The following is a 25,655-nucleotide window of genomic DNA, read 5'->3' on the forward strand; positions in this document are numbered from 1 at the left end:
TCGCCGTGCTCGCGGGGCGGTGGGGTTTATTTTTTTTTTGGGGGGGGGGGGGGGGGAAGGGGGCCGTGTCGGGAACCTCCCTTGCCGTTTGCAAAGCCGGGCACGTCCTTAGGGGCAGCCGAGCTGGCGGGCCGTCGATGGCGGTCCTGGGCTCAGCTGCAGCGAGCACGAGTTTGGGATGCGGACACGGGGCGGACGGGGAGCGAGCGCGCGGCGCCGCCGCCGCCGGTCTTGCTCGCCTTTAAACCAAGCGTAAGCGCCGCGACGGGTGAGCGGGGCAGGCGGTGGGGGCGAACGCCTGCAGGACCGGGCCGTCTATCGCTGCCGTTTCCGCAGGGGCGACGAGCGTTCCCCCGCCCCCCCGTAATTTCTTTCCCAGTCCTTCTGCGGTGACGCCGTTGGAGGTGACGGCCCGTGGCTCGGTGCGCGTCCGCCCGCCTCCCGCCTCGCAACCCTCTTCTGTGTCTCCTCCCCAGGGGCCACCCTGCCGCCAGGGACCGAGCCCACAGTGGACACGGTGTCAGTGCAGCCCATCCCAGCCTACTGGTATTACGTTATTGCCGCCGGAGGTGCTGTTGCGGTGCTGGTCTCCGTCGCGCTGGCCCTGGTGCTCCACTACCACCGCTTCCGCTATGCGGCCAAGAAGAGCGATCACGCCATCGCCTACAAAACCTCCCACTATGCCAACGGGGCCCCCGGGGCCGTGGAGCCCACCCTAACCATAAAGCTAGAGCAAGAGCCCGGCGCGCGCTGCTGAGAGCCCGGCGGCAAGGCGGGACGGGAGCGAGCGCCACGCCAAAAACAAAAAAACAGACAGACAGAAACTAAGACGTCAGATACGTTGCCTCAGTTTTGCACTTTCCTCCTTAACCTAGCGTCCGTGTGAACTCTTAGACATCTCCGGCCCTCCTCCGCGCCCCCCCGGCCCCGGCCCGCCCTGAACCTTTGACAAACTTCACTGTCATAACCCAGTGCTGCACCTCGGCTGGCCAGAAGAGACGCAGCGCCCCGGCCGCTGGCACGCCAGCGCTGCCCGCCGAGGGCTTCCCGAGGACCGTCGCGGGGGGGTGCTGCCGTTGCGTTTCGTTGGTTCGGGGCGGGGTTTGGGGTGGGTTTTTTTGTTTTTTGGTTTGGTTTTTTTTTTTTGGGGGGGGGGAGGGAGGAGTGGAGGGTGGTGGTAGGTCGGTTTGGGTTGTCGTCGCCCTTTGGTGGGTTCGTTCTCCTCCTCCCGGTAGGCGACCTGCGAGGAAACGCGGCGGCCAGTCGGGAGGCTGGCGTGCTCAACGCGTGGGTGCGAGCGGGCGCGGGAGCGCCCGCGTCCGACCGAGCCGCCGAGTGTACGTGCAGAAACAGCCCCTTTTTGATTTGCTTGTCTTGCTTCTACTTGCACTGGGAATGCTTTTTTTTTTTTTCTCCTTTCTTTTCTTTTCTTTTTTTTTTTTGAATTCCTCCCTCCCTCCCCACCGCCGCCGCCTCCCCTCCCGAAGGGCTGGGACCCCCCCCAACCCCCCCCATGACCCATATCCCAATGTGTTTACTTGGGGAAGAGAGCAATGCTTTTTTTTTGTTGCCTTACCGAGCTTTGGCTGGGTTTCTTGCTTGAGAGCGTTACCGTCCCGGGTGCAAGAAGAGAAGAGCGGGCCAGGCTGGACGGTAGCTGTGTCCACCTTGGATGGCTACAAGAATCCGGAGAGGCTCAGAAACGGCCAAAAAGTAGGATCTGTCCGTCTTGCCCACTCTGCAGCCGACACGATAACACAGCCATTGTTTTTGGGGATGGGGGGGAGGCACGACCCTCCTCTCCCCCTACCCGCCAGTGAATCTATTTGAAGTTGCCTTATATCAGAGAAGCTCATGATGAATGTTTAGTTGGTGTCTGTTAAAGCCAGCCTTAGGGTAACGCGTAGACTTCAGCAGGTCTAAGGTGGATGCTCAAATACTGTAGTGCCGTGAGAATTGGAGGTTTATTTATTTTGTAAGTAGCCTCGCTGTGGGTGCTGACGGTTGTGCTTTCGCGCGGGGGCAGGGGCAGAGGGCTCCTCCGCGTCCTTCTGCTGGAAACGTTCACGCGACCAGCGCGGTTCCCCTTTTCTGGCTTTGGGGGTTTGCCTTTTTTTTTTTCAATCCTTCCCCCCGCCCGATTCTTTGCTGCTGAATCATGAAAACGGGCAGCCGACTTGCTCCGAAGTCGATGAGTTTTGCATTTGCTGACGTCCTGCTTCCGAAAGCGTCGGTGACGCCGAGCGAGCGCAGCCCAGCCGGGGAGGGGGGGGGGGAACGGGACGGACCCCCGGCGCCGCGGCCGCTGTAACCCAGAGTGGAAAATGCCTTAGACGAATTGCTGCATGATGACATGCAGAAGCGGTTGGAATCGATAACTCTGATCTGTTTGCAGGCCAAAAACAAAAAAACAAAAAACCCAAAAGAGGTACCTACCTCCCGTGAGCAAGGTTTTTTTTTTTTTCCATGTCGCTCCTGTTCGTTTGCGGGGTCAGACCCCTGCCCGGCCCTCGGCCTGCCAGCAGCTCCCCTCCGGCTCCGTCGGCCGGCGGGCAGCGGCGGGGCAGCCAGGAGAGGGTGGCACCCGCTCTTTCAAACCAAAATCACCAAAGAAAGACGAAGCAAAAGGTCACGTCAAGGGTTTTGTCCCCCCCCCCTTCCCCGTCCGCCCCCGCTCCTCGAGCCGTGACGTCCCCAGCGTTGCCCCGTTGCCTGTGTGTGGGAAAAAAAAAGAAAAAAAAATTTATCTCGTGGCAATTTGAAACTCTTTGAAGATGTATTGTGTGGAATGTAATAAAATGATGATATTTTTATACAAACATCTGGGGTTTTTTCCTTCCTTCCTTCCTTCTCCCCTGGGGCGTCCCCTAACTCCAGGTTTTCCCGCAGGGCGGCCGGTTTCCGTCGGCAAAGCGAAGCCCCCCCGTCTCCGCGCGGGCCTGGCGGGGTGGTCGGGGCGGATGTGCTGCACGAGGCACCGAAAAGGCCGCGGGTGCTTTCGCACCTGCGCGCCGCCCCGGGCAGGCAGCCGGGAGCCCCCCGCCTCCTCCTTCCCCCCGCCCCGGCCGCTGCTACCGTTTTCAAGCAGATGTACGTTAAAGCTCCTTAATCTCTGCGAGCACCGACTCTGCCCTGCTCTGCCTGCGTGGGAGCTCATATGGACGCGGTACTTGAGACGCTGCTCATCCTTGATTACCATCTCATCTCGCTCTGTTTCCAGGTCCCATAAATTAGCCTTTTTAGCTGGCAGCGCTCTCCGATCTGATAGCTAGCGGTCTTTTCTCGGCATCCGGCCGTCGCCCGCGACATCGCTAACGTCGTCTTTTCGGCATGAACGGCTAGATGCTCACGGCCATAATTCAGCAGGCGCGTTTGAAAGGGCCTTTCGCTCAGGAGCAGTCCTCGTGCTTAAATGCAGCGGTTCCCCTTCGCTGCCTTGCCTACCTTTCCCCAAATACATCTATCTATATATATTTCTTTTCACTTTAAAATGTCAAGTAAATTGTGCCTGAAAATTGCCCTTTAAGAAGGAGGCTCTCCACGTAGCAAGGACAGGGCGCACGTTTTTCCCGCCCTGCCCAAGAGCTTGCTGGGTTTTTGGTTTTTTTTTTTTTCCCCATGAACTGTTTTCAAAGAGGGTCCGTTTTCATGGCCTGTTCCGTTCGTGACAACATTGCTGAGATTTGTCACAAAGGAGCCTAATTAATGGCACACACCAGGCTATTTTCTGTGACGGGAAAACATCGCCACGAGGAACTGAGCTGAGACCACCGGCTTCAATTCCCACAGCCAGCCACCCAGCCAGAACTGATTTTTCTTAATGGCTCAAGAAACCTCAGCATGGAAAAAGCAACGTCGAGTTATGTTTTTCCATAGCCAGTGCAGAGCGCTGCCTGACGTGGCGTGCAATTGGATAGCAATAAAATGGCGTGTGGAAAAGGGGGGAACGAGGTCCTACCTACCACAGGCCTGAGGAGAAAGGCAGGACGAGGAGGAGGGAGATGGCTGTTGAGCATAAATTGGAGTCGTATTAGCATAGGGAATTGGGGAAAATTGCTGAAAGAGTAAGTAGCTTTTGGGTTAGGGTTTTTGGCTAAACGTTCTCTTTTCGTGTTTTCCCAGTGCTCCTTCCTTTCAGGCTTGAAGAATTGATGTTCTTGTGAAAGCCCTGATTAACTGATACTTTCTTCTTCTGGCTTTTCCCCCCCGAAACTACCAGGGGAAATAAAAAAGCACCAAATTGCTAACATGTTTTCACACAAAATCCAGAGGAGACGGGATCCTGAAAGGCAGAAGACGTCCGCCCGCTCTCCCCGGTACCTGGCTCCCTTTCGCAGACTGCGTGCGGGCCGGGTCCCGCCTGTGCTTAGGCTCGTGCGAGCTACGCCGTCCGTAGGGTTGTACGGGTGAGGCGGCTGGCAGAGCGTCCCTGCTTGTCTTCAGACGACTGGGGACTAGCAAAGCAGACGCCGTCGAGTGTGAACGGCTTCGCCGAGTCGTTTTCCACGTGTCCAGCGCTAAACGTTTTGCGCGAGGCCCTCGGGCGCTTCTCCCAAGCCGCAGATGTTGCCATCTGGGCCTGTCACTTGGGGAAGCGTGGAGAAATCGTGTGAACTTGCTGCTAAAATGAGGACTTACAGAAGAGGCTGTGCACCTCTGCGGCCGAGCGTCAGCGTGACTCGCTAACCCAAAGCTGATCACCGGAAGGGACAAGCGGTGTCTCTTGCGCGTTCCCCCCCTCTGCCACCCCACCAGGTCCACCTGAGCAGGCAAAGCAAGCCTTGAGTCCTTTGAGCGAGGCGGGGGCAAAAGACAGTTCTCCAGAACGGGCGTTTGGATGGTTGCGACTCCCCAGTCCCCGGTGAGGAGACCCCTTTGAGAGCCAACCTGCAGGTGTTGCAGAGCAAAGAGATGGCTGGGACCATTCGGGAGGCCTTTTCCAGTCGTAAATCTCTGCCCAAATAGGTGCACATATTCCTTCCTGAAATTTCAAATAATTTCTTTGTGCATGGCTTTTTAGGCGCAAGTTGCGTTCTTTGGTTTTTTTGGTTGTGTTTAAGTAATCTCTTTCTTTAAATCCTTCCTGCTGTTTCTGCACAAGACATAAAATAGCCTTGGTTTTCGACCACAACTATTTTGGGGGTGTGACTTCTACCGCTTTCCTGCGACTCCTGATCTTCGCAAGGTGCCTTTTCAGTTGAGCACCCCGAGTTACAGTCAGTTTTGAAAAATCTAGGCAGGTTGAAGTGAAAGGGCATTTTCCCCTGAAATGCTGGAAAAGGAACATCATTTCTATACGCAGAGATAACGCTAGGAAGACTATGCAGCAAAATAACTTACCTTTGCTCAGATTGCAGCATGTGCATTTGGTTTCCAGTGCTTGAACTCTGCTGAAACGGGGGGGGGGGGAAGCCATCACTAAAAGGAATTTGGATTAGCGAGGTGTTAGCATAAACGCCTAGATATGGACACCCATTTACCACTCTCCCCATTTCAACCAGCTTTTGCATTAAAACATATAATGATGATACATGACTTCCTCAAATTACTATGAATTTATTTGAAACTCAAAGAGTAACTGGGTCACTGCAGCTCTGTGTCCACTAAGAGGCATGGGGAACGATGAAAAGTAGAGTGTGCTAAATGGATCTAGCATTAATGGAAAGTAATGAGGGGTACTAAGAGCCTATTGAAAGTTATAATACCCCTGAACATGTTAATAGTGAATTATGGCCATTATGAAGGGACCAATATTTTAGTGCTATTCAAGTTACCTGGTTTCTTTGCTTTTTAGTCTCTCGCTCTTCTTCTTAAAAGCTGGTCATTTGATAGACATGAAATGTGATGTAGCGGGAAGATCCTGTTGTTGTTGCTAGTGTACAAGAGTATTCGTTGACTTTGGTCACGTGAGGAGGAACTTTGTAGTAGGTCAAATATTGTTTTCTTCTGGCAGGTCTCATAACCGAGTGACCGTTGGCAATAATGCCCCCAAAAGGCCTTTTTAAACAAACGGTGCTTCCCATTTTTGTTGTTCTAGTGAACTTCCCAAGAATGGAGGATGACTTTCCCATCCCCGAGCAAGGCTTTGAAGACAACGACGATCATGGTTGGTACTGAAATGCCACGTGGCAATTTATATGGGGGAGCTTGCTTTTCAGTATTAGGTGCCGCAATTATTCCCAGCCCTGAAGGCATCCTCTGCAGCTGGGGACAGCAGAGGGCTGGCACAGCCTTTCTGTCGGGCTCTCACGGGTTGTGATAAGACTCTCAGATGTTTCAGTCCTTCCCACAGACGAGGCTCTGCCTCTACTCTGCCACACGGGGCAGAGCTGTGCGTGGTAAACAAGCAGGTGGTATACAGCAGGGAGCCTGGAAATTAGGAAACCTCGCCTGCATTTGACCTCCCAGTGGGCCTTTCCCGTAGTCTTGGACAAATTAGTTGTCTTTGTCTTCCGTCTTTTTACAATCAAGTCACCGATGTCGTTCCTCCCGCCCGTAGTGACCTGGGAGGTATTTATACAACCGGTTCTAGGTGGGGGCTGAGAAAAAGCAAATAAACAGCTCAGTTCAAGCCGAATCTTCAGCGAGCTGAGAGGTGATTTGTATTTCGAAACCCACTGAGCCTTCCTAACTCTCAGAAATTCCTCCAACCTCCCCAAAATGGGCTGCCTTTCAGCAAGTGAAGGAGCGCGGTGCTGCTGAAAACTTTGGCCGCTGACAGAGGCTCTGCTGCTTACGTCTTCGGGGGGGTTTTGGCTAAGCCTTTTCCCTGCCTCGACTTCGAAGCCAAGATGTCATTGCTGTATGGTTTTTGAGAGAATAAGTCTCCCTCCCTGCTTCATGGAGGCTGTCAGAGGGAACGAGTTGTAGGAGGGCAACCCTCTGGCGAGGCAGCGTGCTTGACCAATGCCTGACACAGGCGCTCCACTAATTCTAGGTAACGGGCTTGCCCCCCGCAGGGTCCCCCACGGCGTAGCAGAGGCAGTGATCCGCAGCCCACCGACGGGAAAATAGCAAATGACATCAGTGAATTATAGCCCTGTAGCTAAGGACTTCTTCTGGCCAAGGCAGATATATTGCCTGGTACACAGCAGTTCACCGTACGTCACTGCCTAGCACTTTGTAGAGTGTTCGTGCCATCTACGTTAAGCTTGTCGTTTAGGTTCTCTCAGTTGACCTTCCTGGAGCATCCAACTTTCCTCAACTTTGTAGACGCACAGGTGGCTTACCCGTCATTCGCTGCATTATACCCCTCTTCAGTGCTGAATGGAGACCCCAGGGGACATTGCCCATGTCTGCACATTTTGCACAGACAGAAAACAACAGGATATGGGTGCCTACTTGTAAAGTTAGACAGAACTCCTCAAAGTCATCTGGGGGAGGTCTTACAAACCTTGCCTTCGATGGAGTTTAGGAGGCAAAACACCCTTGAGAATGTACTTTGAAGTGGTGACTTAGTGTCTGGACAAAGACGTTAGTTTTCTTTTCTTTCTTTGCTTTTCCAACTGCAAGCAAATATATTGTATTTGTGTTAGGACCAGTGGAACTGAACTTTCGAGCATTAATTGCTGCTTGTGTGGCATTTTGACTTGCAAACGGAGAAAATTAAGCCTGGGAGCTGTGGCAGATTGTTCCATAATTTTGAACCCAGTCGCACTTGAAGGGCCAGAGTCTCAGCAAGTATAAAATGCTAGTACGCTATTAGTGTAGACTGAGATGCAAAAGGGACTTAGGGCTCCTAACTTTCTTGGGAATTGGGTGCTTCAGCACTTCTGGACTGGGTTAAACGAACCCTGCCAATATGTACCGACTGAGGAGCTAAGGTGACCTCTTTGGCCACCACAGCTCCATGTAAGAAATGTGTCATGCGAACAAAAAAAGTGATCCCTGGATAATAAATGCCCATTTCACTGCAGATTACTTTGGATCGGATAGGAACGACACACTGTTCTCTACTAACTCTCCAGGAACCCCAAAGCTGGACAAAGAAAAGAGCTGGCTCTACACCTTGGATCCCATCCTGGTTACCATCATAGCGATGAGCTCCCTCGGCGTCCTCCTAGGGGCCATCTGTGCCGGGCTGCTGCTCTACTGCACCTGCTCCTACACCGGCCTGTCCTCGCGCAGCTCCACCACCCTGGAGAATTACAACTTCGAGCTCTATGACGGCATCAAGCACAAGGTCAAAATGAACCACCAGAAGTGCTGCTCGGAGGCCTGACGGGCCACCTCGGGATCTCCCTCAACATTGCGGTCCGGTGAGGTGGGCTGGTGGGGATGACTTTTTATTTTTGCTGTTTTCGACAAGAACTGAATGCCATAATCTCAAGCGACCCGACCGGGAGTGGCGAGGGTGCGGGGAGGCGCTGCTCCTGCCACCGGCCACGACCGCGAGGCCCTGGCCGGCAGGACGCGGTCGGTGAGGACCGGATGGGCGTTTTCACGAACTGAACTGTGCGGGGCGAGGCGGGGAGCCGAGACCCTTGTTTGTTGGTTCATCTTCATTTTCTGCTGACGTGAATGGCTGAGCCGTGGCGCGGGAGGATGGTTTACCTTTTGGATGTGAGAAACTAGATGTTGTTTATTATTTCCCACTTCCTTTCTCTGATAAGTTGCTGAGAAGGCTGAGGGATTTCTTCAGCTGTCCTGTCTTTAGAAATAACATACACACACACACACACACACATATACATGCAGACCCTGTCCATTTTAGAGCCCTGTCCAGATACTGTTTTGGCTGTAGGGATTTGTGCACATCATGCTAAACCCAGGAAGCTGCAGTTTCTAGTCCTGAAGATGGGAGCAGGTTGTTGCCTTTGGCTTTCCCTCTCCTGGCAGGGAGAAAGACATGACGCAGGTTTTAGTGTCGATGGCAACAACAGTGCTTTCTGAAGTCATTAAGAAACAAAACGGAAAGGAAACCCTATGTGTAGAAGCACCTCTTTGAGAGAAGCTGAAGAGCCTTAAAGTGATTTGTGAATAAGAGCCATTTATTAAATCCAGATCTTGGATTGAAACAGCTGAGGCCTTCATCAGGAAGGCCTTTCTCTGACTCTCCCCATCCCTCTCGATCCTGCCCTTTTTTCTTTTTTTTGGTAGAATGAGAAAATTGCAGCAAACAAAAAAAACACAGTCCGTCCAGTTCCCAAAGCTCAGGCTTTTGGAAAGGGGGCTTCACTAAGTGTTGACCTTGAGGTGCACAGCAGAGGCCTCGGGAGCGGAGGGGTGGGAAAACGAACCGCGGCGGGACGCTGAACCCCCCCCCCAACCGCGTGCTGGCCGGGGCTGCCCGGCTCTGCGACGGTCCCCTCTCCCTGGAGCTGCGGGCTCCTGCCGGCGCCGGCGTCTTCTCCCCTCCAGAGCAAAGCTACGCTGCTTCGGATCAGTAGCAAAAACCTGCAATCTGATTTATGAGCTACTTTTTTTATTTGTTGTTTTTTTTACTTTAAACAAGTGCCTTAGAAGTATTTTTCCTCCATCCGATGATCAGTGCTGTATCAGACAACAAGTGAGGCCTTCATCCTTCCCCATCGTTTTGCTGTTCTTCACTGGATCTCTACCGGGTAGAGCCTCGCTGAAGAAGTCTTATCCTTCTACTTTCAAGTGGTCTGGCTATATTGTCTCGCAGTCGATACTTCTCCACCTAGGAGTGTTATGAAGATAATTTCGTGGAGAAAAAGCATTCAAATGCTGGGCCCCAAACCAATGCCTTCATTTCCAATTTAGTACAGGTGCATTGTCCAAAGCAGCTTGCACGCATATGAAGTGAGAACTTTTCCAGCACACTGGGTTTGTTTTTTTCAGGAGCTCTTTGGAAGTACCTGAAATGTCCTGATTTTACATTAGCAAACTATCCGGGGTTTGGGATTGACGGGTTCCCCCCCCCCTTGCTAACCATGGAGCGTTGAAGGTGCAATGCGACATGACGTCCCTGCAACACGTCCTCCAGGAAGGCAGGTGTCTGGGGAGATGAGGCCCATCTGGGGAGGAGAGGAGCGGAGCGCAGGCTGTTCGTCAGGGCCCTGGCAACGGGAGCAGCATTTGTCTAGCGTTTCATGCAAAGCTCCATCAGACAGCAAGTTTTTTTGGGGGGGAGGGGGGGAGACCCTTTATCCACCCTAAGAAACATGCATGTGTTACTGCTGAAGCAGAGTCCAGCAGCTGCGTCATCAAAACTTCCCACATTTTCTACACGCGCGCACGCAGAGACTCACACCCCCACAAAATCCTTTATTTTTGTTAATTCACGCTGTGTGCCCAACAGAAACGGCAGTGAAAGTATCTCAGCTCCTCCCTTTGAACCCCCTTATTGGCGCTCCTCACGTACAAATTGCATTTTGCAGGGGGGGGGGGTCACCCTGCGGAGGAGACGCCCATGGCGAGCGGAAACGTGCCAGACCATTTCAAAGCTGGATTGCTGCTACTCCGTGATTTTTATCCCCTTCAAATCACACGAGAGGGGAAGGATGAGCAGAAACGGACCATACGGTAGACAAGTCGACTTAGGCAAACAATAGGTGAAAGTATATAATTGCAGTGGTAACGTTATGGTGTCTAGTAGGCGTACAGAGAGCAGCGTTCGTATATACGTAGACCCAGAAGTAGTGTGTGTGTGTGTGCACACGCGCGTGGATTCGCTGTCTGTATTGTGTCTGTGACTTATCCCGTGGGACTGAGTCGTGTTCGTGTACCTTTTGGCGTGGGATCTGGGCGCCAGCTGGGCACGGCTTGCCCCTTCCCCGCCGGTTAGTACAGGGACCGCGCGTGTGCACTTAGCGGGCAGGAGCAGGCCGAAGATGCTGCAAAGCCGATACCTCACTTAACCTCTGCTGGGTGCTTTACTGTTCTACTACGGAAAACTGTGTTTGATTGTAACTTTAACAGGGAGAAAAACAGAAAAAAAAAAAAACAAAAAAAGGAAAAAACCAACAACAACAGCGGCCAAAAAAAACCCCCAAGAAATCAGTGCGTTCAACTCATTGCATCCTCCTCTGCAACTGCGTTAGGTTTGCTGATCGCAATTCCCTTTGTGAAACTCAGAAAAAAAATAGAGGCGGGCGGGGGGAAAAAAAAAAAAAGAGAAGCCAGTGTTAACGCCGTTGCTGAAGTCCGCTGTGGCCTCCGCAGCCGTCGGAGGGCGAGGACGCGTTGCTAACAGGCCGGCTGCAATACGGAGGGATGTCGTGCGGTGGGAAGGTGCCGGGGGTGAGCACGGGAATTAAACCATTAAGAAATCATATGCAGAAATGGAACTTCTCCAAGGTCTGCAGTTCAAGGCGTTTGACCGTTCCCTGGCTGAGCCAGGACTTATGGACTTAAAGAGCTTTTACTGTGATTCTTCAGTGTAAAAAACAAAACAAAACAAAACAAAAAAAAAATCAAACTGTGTTTATATGATTTGTATAAAAACCTTTTAAAATTACTATTTAATAAACATTATGGTAGAGATTACGTTTCAGTAGTGGGTTTTGGCTTTTTTTTTTTTTTCCCGATTTATGAAAGAACAGCAAGCAGACAACCAGAACAGGAGGGCTGCGGGCTGCCGGAGGGCCCTGGGGAAACCGAGGCGGTCGGCCCGGCGGGAGGAAGCCGAGCACCTCTTCCCGCCGAGTCCTCGCGGCGGGCGGCTGACGCCGCTCACGCCTGGCCGGGCTAAACCTGCAGCACGGCAATCCGCCTTTATGCGGGGTATCCCGACCCACGGGAGGGCGGCAGGCTCACGAGACCGGTTTCACCGTTTCCAGCCTGCTCCAAGCCGGGGCTCCAGCCCCTCCGGCACGTCCTCAACAGCCGATTGCAATTTTTTATTTATTTATTTGTTTTTCACTCCATGCAAGTCCACAGCAAAAATTGAATTGCCTTGAAGTCAATAGGTCCGTATCGCTGCCCGCACGCGTGACCATGCTGGCTTTACCACCGGTGCTCCTTAACGTGCCGGCGCGGCGGGGGGAGCCGGGGGGGGGCCGAGCGGCCCGGCCAGCGCCGCAGAGGGCTGCCTGCGGGAGGGTGGCGGCTTAAAGAAAATGAAATTTATAGCTGGAGCATTAAAATATTAAAGGGTCTTAAGAACAGCCGTGAATCTGATTTTTGGAGGGGCGGGAGGGTGGGAAGCAAGGCTGTCGTCAGCCGGAGACAAGCGGCTGGAGGACTTGACAACGCGCATAAATCTGGTGGGGTGGAAGAAGTAAAGCCCGCTCAGACCCCAGAATAAAAATGAAAAAAAATGAAAAGAAGGTGATGAGAAGATGCTAAGGCATAAAGAGCGGGAAGGTTAAGGAAGAGAAGGAGCTGAGAGCAGAGAAGTGCTTGTAAAAACAGAAGCAGCAGCACGGATGGAGGTAGAGGAGCGCCGGCATTAAAACCTGCCAGAAGTGGCCGGCTCATGCAGGTATCTGCCGTCCGTTTCCACCTGTTTCTCACCCAAAAGTGGCGGGGGCTTGCTTTCGTTACGCTAGCGCCAGGCGGGCCTGAACGGACGAAATACTATCTGGGCGCCTAACGAGGCGCAGTCGCTGCCGGGGGGGAGAAAGCGTGGAAACCCCGCGGCCGCCCCTTGGGGGAGCGGGAACGGCCGGGCAGCCGGGAGGCTGCGAGGGCCAGGTTTCCCCAACGGCGCCTGCACGCCAACCCGCCGAAACGCTGAGCGGAGAACAGCTTTCAGCCACGTTTCGGAGCGGGGAGAAAAAGGGAAGGAAAAAAAAACAAAAAAAACCCAAACCCGAGAAGCATCTGGTTCCCTTCGCTGGTGTACATAGCAAGAGAAAAGTTGGCAGTACATCTGATTACCATAAAAGAGAGAGCTATGCAGAAAAAAGCCACGTTAGAGTAAGGCTGCCCAAAACGAAGGTCAACGTCTGCCTTGTGCCGACGGTGAGCGAGGGCCACAAATGAGGCGGCCGACTCGGGGTTGGGGGGGGCTGGCTTCCCCCCGCCGCGGCTTTTTAGTTTATTTATCGATTTATGCGTTTTGCCGGACGAGGAGGAGGAGGAGACGTTTCCCGCCCCGGCCCCAGCCCAGACTCCCCCCTAAAAATCGCTTCCCGGCCGTTTCGGGGAGGGCGAAGGAAACGTTGCTTTTTCGGCTACGTGTCGGCTGGGTTTTACAGAGCAAAGCGGGGCTTTTGCCCGCCTGACGCACGGGCCGTGATTAACTGCTGAAGCAGCTGAAAAACGTGGTTGTGTTTTGCTTCAGAGGAAAGGCTGGAAGAAAAGCCCAACCCGGGACAAATGAGCCGGCCGAAAAAGGAAAAACCCGTCGAGCCAATTCTTGATTTTTCTGAACTTCAAATATGCAAACACCTCCTCTGTCCCACCAGCCCCTTCCAGCTTTGCCTGGCGGGGAAGGTCTGGCGGGGAAGCGGGAGGAGCGAGTCGCCGAGGGTTATTAATAGCTCGAGGGGCAAAAGTGGCAGGTGAACTCTGTCAAATAAGAGCGTTATTAAAAATAACAACAGGCAACAGCAGGCGACTCCTCGGGGCAGCAGTCTACACCTTCCACCCCGCTGGAGCGGCTCCGAAAAATAAACAGGAAAATAAATGCACAAAACATTTCAGCGCTGTCGAGTGAGTAATGTTTCCTGACCCTGCCTCTCGCTCTCGCGGCGATTTTCAAGTATCGCTTTATCTCACCCGTCTTACAGGCATCCGACTTAACGGCGTGTCATTTTGTTTCCGCCCCCCCCCCTAAAACTGTGCTTTCCTATCGAAACCTTCATTCTCCCGTAAACAGGAACTCAAGAGGTGTTTTGTTTTTTTTTTTTTAATTAAGTAATTGTGAGAAAAATGGTGCCCCCCCGCCCCCGGGATCAAACCCGGTCCCCTCCAGGGCAGGCGGGTGGCAGCCGAGCAAACCGAGGCGCCCAGCCTCTCCTCCCCTATCTGTCCTGGGCGAGAAACAATTACCGAAAAAGACAGTCTGTGCGCCTGGACCAATTCTTGGCGTGTGCGTCAGCCAGGGTCAGTGCTGCTCCGCTCGGCCACAAACTGCTTGGAGGAACCTCGCGGAGGTCATGGCTGTCCTGGAGGAACCTCGCGGGGGTCATGGCTGTCCTGGAGGAACCTCACAGGGGTCATGGCTGTCCTGGAGGAACCTCGCGGAGGTCATGGCTGTCCTGGAGGAACCTCGCGGGGGTCATGGCTGTCCTGGTGGAACCTCACAGGGGTCATGGCTGTCCTGGAGGAACCTCGCGGAGGTCATGGCTGTCCTGGAGGAACCTCACAGGGGTCATGGCTGTCCTGGAGGAACCTCGCGGGGGTCATGGCTGTCCTGGAGGAACCTCGCAGAGGTCATGGCTGTCCTGGAAGAACCTCGCGGGGGTCATGGCTGTCCTGGAAGAACCTCGCAGAGGTCATGGCTGTCCTGGAAGAACCTCGCGGGGGTCATGGCTGTCCTGGAGGAACCTCGCGGAGGTCATGGCTGTCCTGGAAGAACCTCGCGGGGGTCATGGCTGTCCTGGAGGAACCTCGCGGAGGTCATGGCTGTCCTGGAAGAACCTCGCGGGGGTCATGGCTGTCCTGGAGGAACCTCACAGGGGTCATGGCTGTCCTGGAAGAACCTCGCGGGGGTCATGGCTGTCCTGGAGGAACCTTGCGGGGGTCATGGCTGTCCGAGAGGTTTGGCTTGCGCGAGCCATGCCCGTTTTTGCGGCGGGAAGAGCTCCCTGGCAGAGAGCCTGAAGTTGCGCTTCTCCAAGGGGGGCCAAGCCCTACTAGCTGAGTTTCCCGGTCTCACCCTGGGAACACGCGCAGATATTAAAGGGACGGGAGAGTGTCGTTGCTGCCAGGTGACACAAACAGCCAGCGTTTGTGAAGACGGATGGCCTCTGTGAAAGCGCCCAACAGAAGCTTCATTCTGCACGGTGGATAATAATAACGGTCTTGGGCTGAATTTCCCAAGCAGCTGCATTTTCCAAGGCTATAAAAGTGACTTCCAGATTTCTGGCGCCACATTTCTCAAGCCTCACTTTTGGCAGTTGCAAAGCCCGAGGGCAGTTAATATTCTTCGATGATCACAGCTTAAAGGTGTGGCTTGTTCTCTCCCTCCTTGCAGCTCCTTTTTCTGGACTTCCTCCCTGGCCCAGCAAGGGTGAGGTTTCGGCATCAGCGGAGGCTATTTCAGGCAGGAGTCCTCTCAAAAGCCAGCAAACACAGATTCTCCTTTCACCTTCCCCCTCGCAACAGGGAGGGCAAGGTTTAAGCTTCGTCCTCTGCTGCAAAAAGTTCTGCCAAAACAGCCACGTGCCTAACTAATCGCACTACGCCATCACGCAGACATCGTTGCATCATAACGCAAGCGAGCCCACGAAACAACAGCAGCCCACCGTGCCCCAGTTCAGCATGGTCTCCAACCCAGCTTTACCACTTCTGACAGCCACAGCGCCTCGACCTGACCATCTCGTGAACGGACCTGGGGGGAGACGTGGGTCATGTCATGCTCATTTATTTATCCTGTGCTTTCTTGGCAGCAATTGCACTTAGCCAGGACCTGGCCCAGCCCAAGAAACGGCCAAAATTGTCCAGAAATCATTAAGATCTTTCCACTGGTTTTGCCGGGCTCTGTCTTGCGCCTCTACACCAAGTACAGAAAAGCCACCAAGTTAAACGTGAATAAAGTCAGATCTTTGCTGATTCAGTGACTAGTTTAAAAAAATATGTTTTTCTGCATCCGTTTCCTGCAGCATTGCCTGGCCGTTTTCCAGGGCACTGTTGGCTCTCACAAACGTGAGAGTTCAGCCTCTGTAAAAGCCTTTGCAAGAGTTTTGGAAATTCAGCATTACCTCTCCCCAACATGCAGCCTTCCAAAAGCGGGATCCGATCTCGCTTTTATTCCTGCTTTGGGCCGACGATTCCCAGGCCCCTCACCATCAGGCTGGGTTTTCTGTTCGCCTGAGTCATGGGAAGAGAGGAGAGATCTGGAAGGAGGCAGGTGACACATCTCAGCGTCATTCCCTCCGTCTTTTCTTCTCCTCTTTCAACCTTGCCTAAGCCCCAGCCCAAGCCCACAAGAGCGGAGAAGCCCTCCCGTTCCCAGTAGCTGGCTTCGCTACGGACCGTGCCATCGCCACACCACACACATCGCACACCTCCTGTGCCAGGGCTGCCCTGCACCCTGCTCCTGGCATCACCCGCGTTCAGCCCTGACACCTACTCATCCAGCTCAGCTACTTTTATTTTTCTTAACGTGGGTTTTCTTGCCTGTTTTCTCTACATCAAGACTTTCTGAAGATAGCTGGTTCCCTCTCTAACCTTTCAAGAGTGCTCTCTGTATGAAGTTCTCTTCACATCAGCTCCAACAAATGCAGGCAATAAAGTCGCAGCAGATTTATAGCTTCAAGAATCCTCTTATATCCACCTACCCATCAGGAAAGGGAGCTGCTTTTAAAAGAGGCAGGAGATGGGCTTTGCTATTATTTATTGTTTAAAAAGAAAAAAATATACCCTTGAATTCTTCCCAGCCCTAATTGTGGAAGGACATTCTTTTAACTTACCGAGCATAGCTCCAGCCCATGCCGACACCAGGACACGGCACCGCAACCTTTTGGAGAGAGGAGAGAGCACGGCTCCGTGTCTGTGCACCTCATCTGAATCTTCTCAGCCAGGACCAACTTCAGGCCTTGCAATGCCATTGCCGTGAGTCACAGTTAGTCCAGGAGAGACCCGACTGGTAGAGACCCAACAAAGACAAGTTAGTGGAAGGGCTATGGTGCCAGGTGATGGCTGCTGTCACCTGTGAAGGTGAAGGTCCTTCACTGCTCCCCATGTGGTGTCCACTCCCTGGAGGATCCAAAAAGCCACTCTGGTCTGCCCAGAAAAACAACCTGCTTGGCTGTGGAGTCCAAGCAGGTTTCCCAGGACTTCCACCCCAGTTCAGACCTCAGGCCACAACCCACCCCTTGGCCCTTACGAAGGGCCAAAGGAGGCAAATGAAGGATTAGGTGGCAGTAAAGAGCAAGAGGGATTGGCAGCCTCCAGAAGCAGTCTTGCCTCAGGAAGAGATGAAAGTCCCTCTGCTTCTCCCAGTAGCATCGGCACCGCTGTCCTCACGGGCTGCTGACCCCCCACGCCATGAAGTCACTCTGCTGCTCCCCACCAGGAGCGGCTACGGCCAGGCCCCCACCCTATTCCCATGCTTGCACTGCTGTTTCCCCAGGCACGAGGGTCAGCTGTCCTCTGGGGAGCTCCCATCTACCCCTGCTTGCAGGGATTTGGGATTTTGTGTTATGAAGCCCTGATGTCGAATGTCTTGGTAGTGACAGAAGCTTCTGGCTGCTGGTGTCAGAGAGGGTTAAAAAAGCATGTTAACAGGATCCAGTCTGACAGATCGTGGCGATGGGTCATGTATTTGCCATGCTCTTCAACCACATCAATAAAGGACTCACCACTGTGAAAGTCCCCACTTGGGAAATACATTTCCCAAGCGTCGCTCCAGCCAGAAGAGGGTTTTGCAGGCCTATTGTCAACACGATCTGACAGCTTGTTTGCAAATGGTTAGAGACCTGTCCAATTCCTCTGCCAGCACAGCCCATTCCCAAATGCCCCAGCAGCCTGTCTCTCGTGCCCAGAAGGGTCAGGCTGTGCCTCCGACCTCCTCCTCTCTCAAGCTTGGAGGAGCAGGAGCAACTAATTAACCTGCATCCCTTGACCTCATCCTGCAGAGGGGCCCTGAGCTGCCCCGAGCGAAGCTGCCCAGGGCCCACCGGGACCGAGAGGGACCAGCTGGCCGCTGCGTCTCCCCTCCAGGGCTCCTGAAGGCTCGCAGCTCGGGCCACCCAAGTCCACAAGCCCTTCAGCAGCTGCCATGGGCTTGGCGTATGTGCCCAGCACTGTCACACCTAGGACAGCGTCTCCCCTTTAGGAGCTCATCTTCAGCCCATGCGATAGCCACCTGGCACGAAACCATCCCTTCAGCAAGGTCAATAGGAACGTTGTCATCAGCTTGCAGCCACAGTTTCGCCTCCAAAACGCTGGTGTTGGAGGCTCTGCAGTTGTTTCCTATTCTCTTTGGTGGATATTGAGCCCTTTTTCTGTGAGAACATAACAAATCAGTTTTGATCTTTCCCGTCACCCTCTTCTGCAAACACACATCCAGCTCGACATCTCTGTTCAGACATCAAAACACCTGGCGAAACAAAGCTAAAACCTGCTTTTCCTGTCAACTAAAACATTAATTAGGGAAGAACCTTGATGCTGAAAAGGTAAACAAAACAAACAAAAAAACCCTACCTCCCTTCAGCCCTTCAAGCAAATAAGGCCACACAAAGATTAACCACTGGTGAATAGTCACAGCCATTTCATTTGAGAGGTGACTGGTCTGCGGCTGCAATTTCACTTTACTTTGAGAACACCTTCCGGTTTTTTCAAGAGACCGGTGGGGGGAAAACCGAAACACCCTCAACCATTACTGTTACAAATCATTACTGTTTGCTAAAGCAAAATGCTCCATCCCATCTGAAAACGTTTGCTCATGATGGTAAGTATTTTGTCTCATGCCGATCTAATTTGTGAGCCACGGTGAGGCAGAGTCTGTGCTCGAAGAGTGGAGTAATTTGGTGCAAGTGTAGCACTAAATTAAGCCCCGGCTCCTATATTCTTTTCTCTCCCTGTTTCCTCGCTCCTTCACGCTCCTCTATTTGGTCTCTGCGTGTAGCTTTGGTAATGCAAGAATCCGATGTCTGCCCAGCTGGAGCAAGCCAGGAGCCCAACGCCAAGGAGAGGGGCTCCGCCAGGTCCCCTCGGTTTCGGTGGGGCAGGACGGCAGCGAGCTCGGCCGAGCGGCTCGCCAGCGTAGCGCTGGAGGAGCGCAGGAGGGACCCGGCTCCGCTGCAGCACGGAGCTGAGCCCCACCGGCACGCCGGCTTCTCGCCTCGATCGTAACGTAAAAATAAAGCTGACTGAGGAGTTTTGGTGCGATCCATAGACAGATTTCAGTGCAAGAGTCAGCAAAATTCTCTTCTGCTTGAAGGGAGAAAAAAATAAAGTCAGTCGGGAGCAGAGACAAGATCTGATTTAGAAGAGGGGGAAAAAACCAATCCACAGGAAAGAGGCAACAAATTTGGACACTGCGCTATGGTGTCCATTAAATAAAAGATCTTTTATTTGCATTCACTTGGCAAGTGACTAGAGCTGAACTTGGCTGTACACTTGATGATCCACCATTACTTTCCAGGGTGGAGGCTGAAATATTCTTATTCCTATTCATTAGGCCAAAGTAATTCTCTTAATGCCACCGAACCAGCCGTGGACAAGATTCTGCACATAATGTCATTGGCAGCCTTGCTAAATGAAATCCCCTCTGCAAGCAACCAGGGGAATCGATACTTGCTGTAATTTGTCCTTCCAAGTTTTCCTCCCACGCCACCTGATTTCCGAGCGGCGCCGGACTCGGCCGGCTCCATCCACCTCGGCCATAGGCTGGGCACCGGCGCCAGGTAGGCGTCCAAGCGCGGTGCAGTTGCTCGGAGGGAGGCGAGGTGCTCTCCCCGCCTCTGTGAAGCGCGAAGGGAGATTTTATGACACATAGCAAAAAAAAAAAAAAAAAGGAATCATGGCTTTTTCCAGTAACTGGAAATACAATGAACCCGTTATTAAATTATTAGCCAGAAATTCGGCTTCCTTTAGGTGAGGCTGCCACACCATGGCAAACGCTTCGGGCCATCAGCTAACACAGAGCCCAGAAAGAAACCCAGTCCCTCGCACATTAGCTAGAGTATGTCTTTATTGCTTCCTGAGCCTTTGCTTTGGACCACATTAAACATCAATATCACAGCACTCAACGTCTACCAATATTATAGCAAATCATTAGCGGAGGGTTAATCATTACAAAAAGAGGAGGTCTCAGCTGATAATTCAACCATTTCCTATGTGAAAGCACTATTATTACTACAGTAGCACAAAGATTTGGGCTCGGCTGCACCATTTGCTACCCGACTGCATTGCTGCGACCACTAAGCCGGTTACAGAAGAGAGGGGGAGGGAGAGGGGTGACCCCCATCTGCACAAGGTCCCCATTTGCAGCCCTTCACCTTCCCAAGGGCACAGCAGGCCCATTGCATCGGCAGGTCTGGGGAGAGCTGCATGCTTTCCCCCACATACCTTTAATGTTCTGGTCTGTCATAAAAAAAAAAAAAATATATATATATATATATATAAACCAAGTTCAAATCCCTGTGTTTCTTTTCTGCTGGCATAATAACTTTGAAATGTATTATTGCTGAGAGACTTGGCTCTCTCTGCCAACAACTCCCCGGGGAGAAGCACTAGCAGAAGAAAAGAACTTTTTACAGCTTCTTCATAAAACAAGTCAGCAATGCACTGGACCTAATCAAGTTTTCCCAGAGATGATGGAGACAGATTCTCCCTTGAAGTAAGCCGATGTAACCTCATTGTTATTCCACCGTTTTTTTAATATCAGCTGAGAATTTGGCCTATTAATTTAGAGAAGACACAGAGAAGGCTGTTCCAGCTGTGTTCTTCACAGTTGCTCTTTTCTTCTGCCGAGGTAGAAATTCATGTTACTTCCTCCTCTGCAAACTGCGATAGGAAACAGTGATGGCCTGATGTTGCAGCCCAGGAAGGACTAATAGAAAGAGAAGCATGTAAGTAAAAACACTCACTAACGCTATAGATCTACTTACCAGGTTGCCTGGATAATGCATCAGCACAGTTGGATGGTGTGTACAGAGAGAAGTCACGGTTGATTTAGGATAACAGCCTAAATCAGGTGGTGTTTAGACTGCTCTTTTTCACTCTGCTGCAGAACACCAGTGCCAGAAATTTCAGCAAGAGCCACGTTTGTAGCTGGTCTATCCACCACTGCTAGGAGCTGGGCGATGCGCAGGAAGAGACTTCCATTTCAGAAAGCACCTCCTGGCCTCCAAGCTCATTTTCCCAACTCCCAGAGATAAAGGCAGCCACAGATGTGGTTACAACTTTGATTTTTTTTTTTTTTAAAGCATCTTGCTGGAGAACAGTTGAAAATGAGAGTCCTAAGCACAGTCAGTTCAGCTGGCAGTCTTAAAAATAAGGCCATCATATTAAGTGTTTAAACTGGGAAGTTAACGGTTTGGCAACAAGGTAGTAGATCAAAACCGCCTGCTGTCCTGGGGTTTTCCAAGTAGTCTATGACCGAGGGTGCAAGCTTGGTCGAAGCCGTCACAACGCGCTGCTTGGATCTGCAGGACAGCAACGAGCTCGGGCAAGGGGCCACCCCGGGCAAGGGGCCACCTGGCCGGCAGCTCTGATACCACCAGCCAGCCCATGCCATCAAGCCACTTTGCCGTGCCCCAGCTCCCCTTACTGTGCAACGGGGACACCGGCGCCTCCAGCCCCGAGTGGCACGTTGAGACGTGGCGAGGGAGAGCGTCCTGGTCATGCTGCAAAAGCTGGATCCCGACCTCGTTCCCCCAGGCGCGTGTGGAGGTGGGTTGCCTCGAGCGTCCCGCGAGTCAAGCTACGCGGAGCGGTGGTTTGGGGTAGACCGCAAGGGACTCGTTCTCCCCTCCTTTCTATTCCTAGAGGAGAAATAGGAAGGCAAGTGCAATCAATTTGGCATGCCTCTGTTTACTATGAGCGCATACAAAAGACTCACAACAGATCTCCTCCCCCACCGTTGGCAGACAGCCTGCACGTTGGCAAGCAAAAGATGTTATCTTAAGGATACACTGCAATACCCTTAGTCATGCTGGAAGTCTCCTTATCCGTGAGGAAGCCTGCTGAAGTCAGGGCCCTACTGTAGGATGCCGTCTTCTTACGTACGATGTTCGTGGTGGTGTTCACCGGGGCTGACTCCTCTGCACCGCCAGCAAGCGGGGAGGAAATGGAGGCTGTTGAACGGCAAAAATTGCCATGCCTACTCTCCAGAGTGGGAGAAAAACGCCGGTCCTGGCCACAGGACAGAGATGACGAGAGCACCGCTCCCACCGAGGCTCTGCCCCCGCTGATTTGGCTTTACCTGACATCCCTAGCTACACTTCGCTTTCCTACACGGGGGCTGCCGGGGCAAGCAAGGTTTCTGCAGTGCCTGCCTCTGCGCCGAAAGCTTGAGCTGGGCTGTGGGAAGGACTAGTGAAGGCAATAGAGCTAAACTGATTTACATCCGCTGAGGAACCACTGCATGGTTGGGCAGCAGAGCATAGCAATTCAAGGGAGGAATATCAAACGCAGAGCCCCGTGTTAATACAACCCTCGGCTCAGCATCTCAAGGGCTCTGAGGAGAGGAAATTCAGGCAGTGCAACAGGCTTCCAGCAGGAGAAATCGCCTGCAGAGAGCTTTGGGATCATGCCCGTGACAGGCAAATTTGGGTTTCACCATCAAAAGCCTGACCACCTCCTGGGGGCAGGAGAGGACTCCTTCCCCCAAACTGTAACGTTTTCTAGAAAAGTAGGTATTGGGTCCTACAGCTTCGCTGACTGTCACATTTAGGAGTAGCCGGAAGTCAGCGCAAGCAAAGCCATGCAGCCTGTTTGGATGATGCTGTGTAATTTAAGAGTCCTCAGCAAATAGCAGAGCCCAGACCCCCTAAACGTGCTCCGATCAAACTGTACAGCAGCAAGTCGACAGCAACTGTACAGCATCCCTCGACAGAAAAAATTGGCGTGGGAAAACACTGCACCACAGAAATCAGTGCTCCAGGGCACCCTGCTGCGTATGACAACATAGCAGCCTGGGCTGTAGATCAGGACAGCCTTTTGGGGTGAGTCAGATGTCTATCTGACATCATGGTCATCTTCAAACTGCCGGATGGATTTAGCAGGTTTGCAGCAGCTGTTAGCCATTGCAAGTAGATGTATAGATCTTAAGGCCAAAGGATGAAATAAAATCATTTAATATGAACTCCTGCAAGATACAGGCCACAGAGTTGCAAGTCCATAATTTCTGTCTGACCCTGAGCATGTCTTTTAGGAAGATCTTCAATCTGAATTTAAAGATATTGAAGGATGGAGACTCTACCACCTCTAAGTACATTCATAGATAACCTTAAGCATTAAAAAAGTGAGTTGCCACTTCTTTCCTCTCCATCTTCAGCTTTCAGGCACTATGTTAATATGCCTTTGTCCTCCAAATCAAACAGCCCTTTACTCCCAGAAATCTCATTCCTATACTTAGAGATGATGATAAAGTCACCTCTTAACCTTTCCTTTGTTACGCTAAATTAGTTCTAACTTCCTTCATGGTTCCCTTTGGGGAAAAAAGTTTTCCTGGCCTCTGAACCTTCTTCTTGCTGGACCTCTGCCCCTTTGTCCGCTTCCTCCTGCTGACCCAGAGGCCTCGCTCCCGGTGCGGGCTGGGCAGGCCAGACCCACGGTCACCGTGCCAGCAGAGCCCCAATGATTAAGCAGGAAGTCAAGGCTGATTAAGCAAATCACTCTGGTAGATAGGGAAACAAGTTCTTAGCCAAGCTGCTTGCATTTGGAGTTTCCTGAAAAAGCATCTCGCCGTCTCAGCCTGGACATACTAGCACCTGGCCGTTTTTCTTGACGGGGCAACGCCAACACCTCCAATAGCATCCCGAAGATGGGAGGGCTTCCCTCCCCTCTTCCCATCGCTGCCTTGATTACTGAAGTATCAGCTGTTCCGGTTTTCCTTCTGCACCCAGGACCCAGGGCCCCAGACAGCGCTGTGTGCAACCAAGTCTGCAGTACAAATAATTAACAGCAATAATTAACCTCTTCGATTGCTTTTATGCGGTCCGATCAAAACTATGGGGTGCTTTTGTTTGTTTCCTTGCTGCACGACAGCAGCTTGATGGATTTATATGAAGAAAATTAATAAATAGGCAGTATCCATGGCAAGAAATAATGGGGAGGACTTAATCTCACTGATGAAACTACCCATTCAAAAAATAAAAGTTTTTTCAAAAGCAAAGCTTTTCTCTTCTTTCCTGCATCTACGCATTAGGAGTTCAACGCCTGCAAGGCCACCTCGTTGCGCACCTTCACATCTCCCCTTGAAACTCATCTCTGCTACAATGCTTTGAAGACATTTGTCAGTGGCTGACAGCCAGGGTGACATTTTTCATGCTAATCTTCACCATTGCATCATTTCCCTCTGCTGTTCCCATATTCATTTCCTGTCCGCTCCTTAGTGGCTGCCACCCAAAACCACCGCTTCCATTTTTAGCTAAAGCAGGGATTGTCAGGGTTTGGCCTGAGAGTTCGGGTCAACTGTAGACCCAGCAGCACCAACACATGGGTCTTATCCTGCTGGATCCAGATGTGAAGTTGGCCTTGCCTTGTACATCCCTGCTCCAGCATCCTTCATACCCCCTTGTCAGCTACAGACACGAGGTGGAAGCAGCTCACCCAGTGGTCCCCGCAGGCTGCAGCCGTGCAGAGCTCAGGAGCCAGCCCAGCAGCACAGGCCCATCTGGCCCTGGTGACATCCATGTCTTCTCTTCTTCCCCTTCATGGGATGAGCATGGGTTTCCCCTCTGGTGAGAAGCTCACAGGGTTTAAGACGTTCTCGCTCCTTGGAGAGCAAGTCTTAGTGATCGCAGGATGCGCAGAGCATACGCTTGACAACATGCTCTGCTCCAGGGTTATGGACACAAGATGGTAGTGAGACCAGGGCAGCACAGAAACCAGGCAACGTAGCGAGGAAGATATTCCTCTTCCTTAAAGCCTTACTGGGCGAGAAACTCTGTTTTCAAGCACACGCAAGAAGCAGTGTTGGTCTTTGAGCCCGAGGAGAAGCAAAGGGAGGGGAAGGTCCTGGCGTGCAGGAGCTATGTCGGCTCTGGGTGCAGAGTAGCGGCTCCCAGGAAAGCGTCGTCTTTGTGGCACCCCGTTCCCCACCTAGCGAGACAACCAGGGTGCTACGGCTTGTGTGGGAACAACGCCAACATCTGGTGAGGTCCTGCCTCCGCGGGGACTGTTTGCTCTCGGCAGCCGGGAGTAGCTGGCAGTCACGGAGAGGCACAGAGAGCATTCCTGCACCAGAGGGGTCCCACATAAGGCAGGGTCCTCACCAGCAGCCCCGGCCTGGGCTGCTCCCTGCTCCCCGGCTGGAGCAGGGAGCCGGACAGTGCGGGCGAGCCCGGGTCAGCTCAGCTCCTGGTTTGTGAACTCCGAGCTCCATCTAGTGGGACTCGGCCAAGGCCTGCGGCATTTCTGGGACTTTCTTAGAAGTTTTAGACGTCATCCTGCACAGCTGAGCCCTGGTGAAATCCCCCTAAAAACGCCCAGAGGCTGAACGTTTCCCAGAGCATCGTTCCCACACCGCTAACTGGAACAATGCGGCGCTGCAGCTTGCTGGCAAGTCCACAGGATGTGGTAGAGAAAGCTGCTGCTGACTGGCCCTGCTGAGAAGCCCTGCTGACTGCTGCTCAGAGCTGGCATTATCCTGTAACAAACGTTGCTTGACATGCAGCATGGTCATCCATCTCCAGAAATTGCACTTCAGGCTAGAGAAAAGGTCAGATCCACAATTCCCTCTCATCCCAGTCACGAGGACAAGCGCCCTCCCTGGTGGCATTAGGACAATTCTGCTGCCAGAATCTATCAGCCTTCATCCACATCTTCCTGACACCACCATAAATCAGGAGCAGCCACTGAGCAGCCCACAGAGCCCAACTCGCACAGTATCCATGGGGATGAGACCAAAACCAGTCAGTAAGTTCAGGCAGCGCCCAATGAGGACTTGGAGGGCAGAGCTGACG

General features: G+C 52.5%; 1 protein-coding gene across 8 annotated transcripts in view; it reads left to right on the forward strand.

The window, feature by feature from the left end:
• The window catches only part of NRP2 (neuropilin 2), a 53,926-nt gene extending 42,475 nt beyond the window's left edge, over nt 1–11,451 (forward strand). For 3 of the 8 annotated variants that reach the window (XM_068948017.1, XM_068948018.1, XM_068948023.1), the window contains 2 exons: nt 6,038–6,106; nt 7,917–11,451. In XM_068948017.1, the coding sequence (XP_068804118.1) occupies nt 6,038–6,106; nt 7,917–8,221 (374 nt within the window). In that variant the 3' untranslated portion in view covers nt 8,222–11,451. Of the gene's footprint in view, nt 1–476; nt 2,820–6,037; nt 6,107–7,916 lie in introns of those variants that run through there. The other 5 variants (XM_068948019.1, XM_068948020.1, XM_068948024.1 and 2 more) reach the window with 3 other exon arrangements.
• Nucleotides 11,452–25,655: the final 14,204 nt, after the last annotated feature.

This window comes from Struthio camelus, chromosome 6 (assembly GCF_040807025.1).
Source record: "Struthio camelus isolate bStrCam1 chromosome 6, bStrCam1.hap1, whole genome shotgun sequence".
Lineage (NCBI taxonomy): Eukaryota > Metazoa > Chordata > Aves > Struthioniformes > Struthionidae > Struthio > Struthio camelus.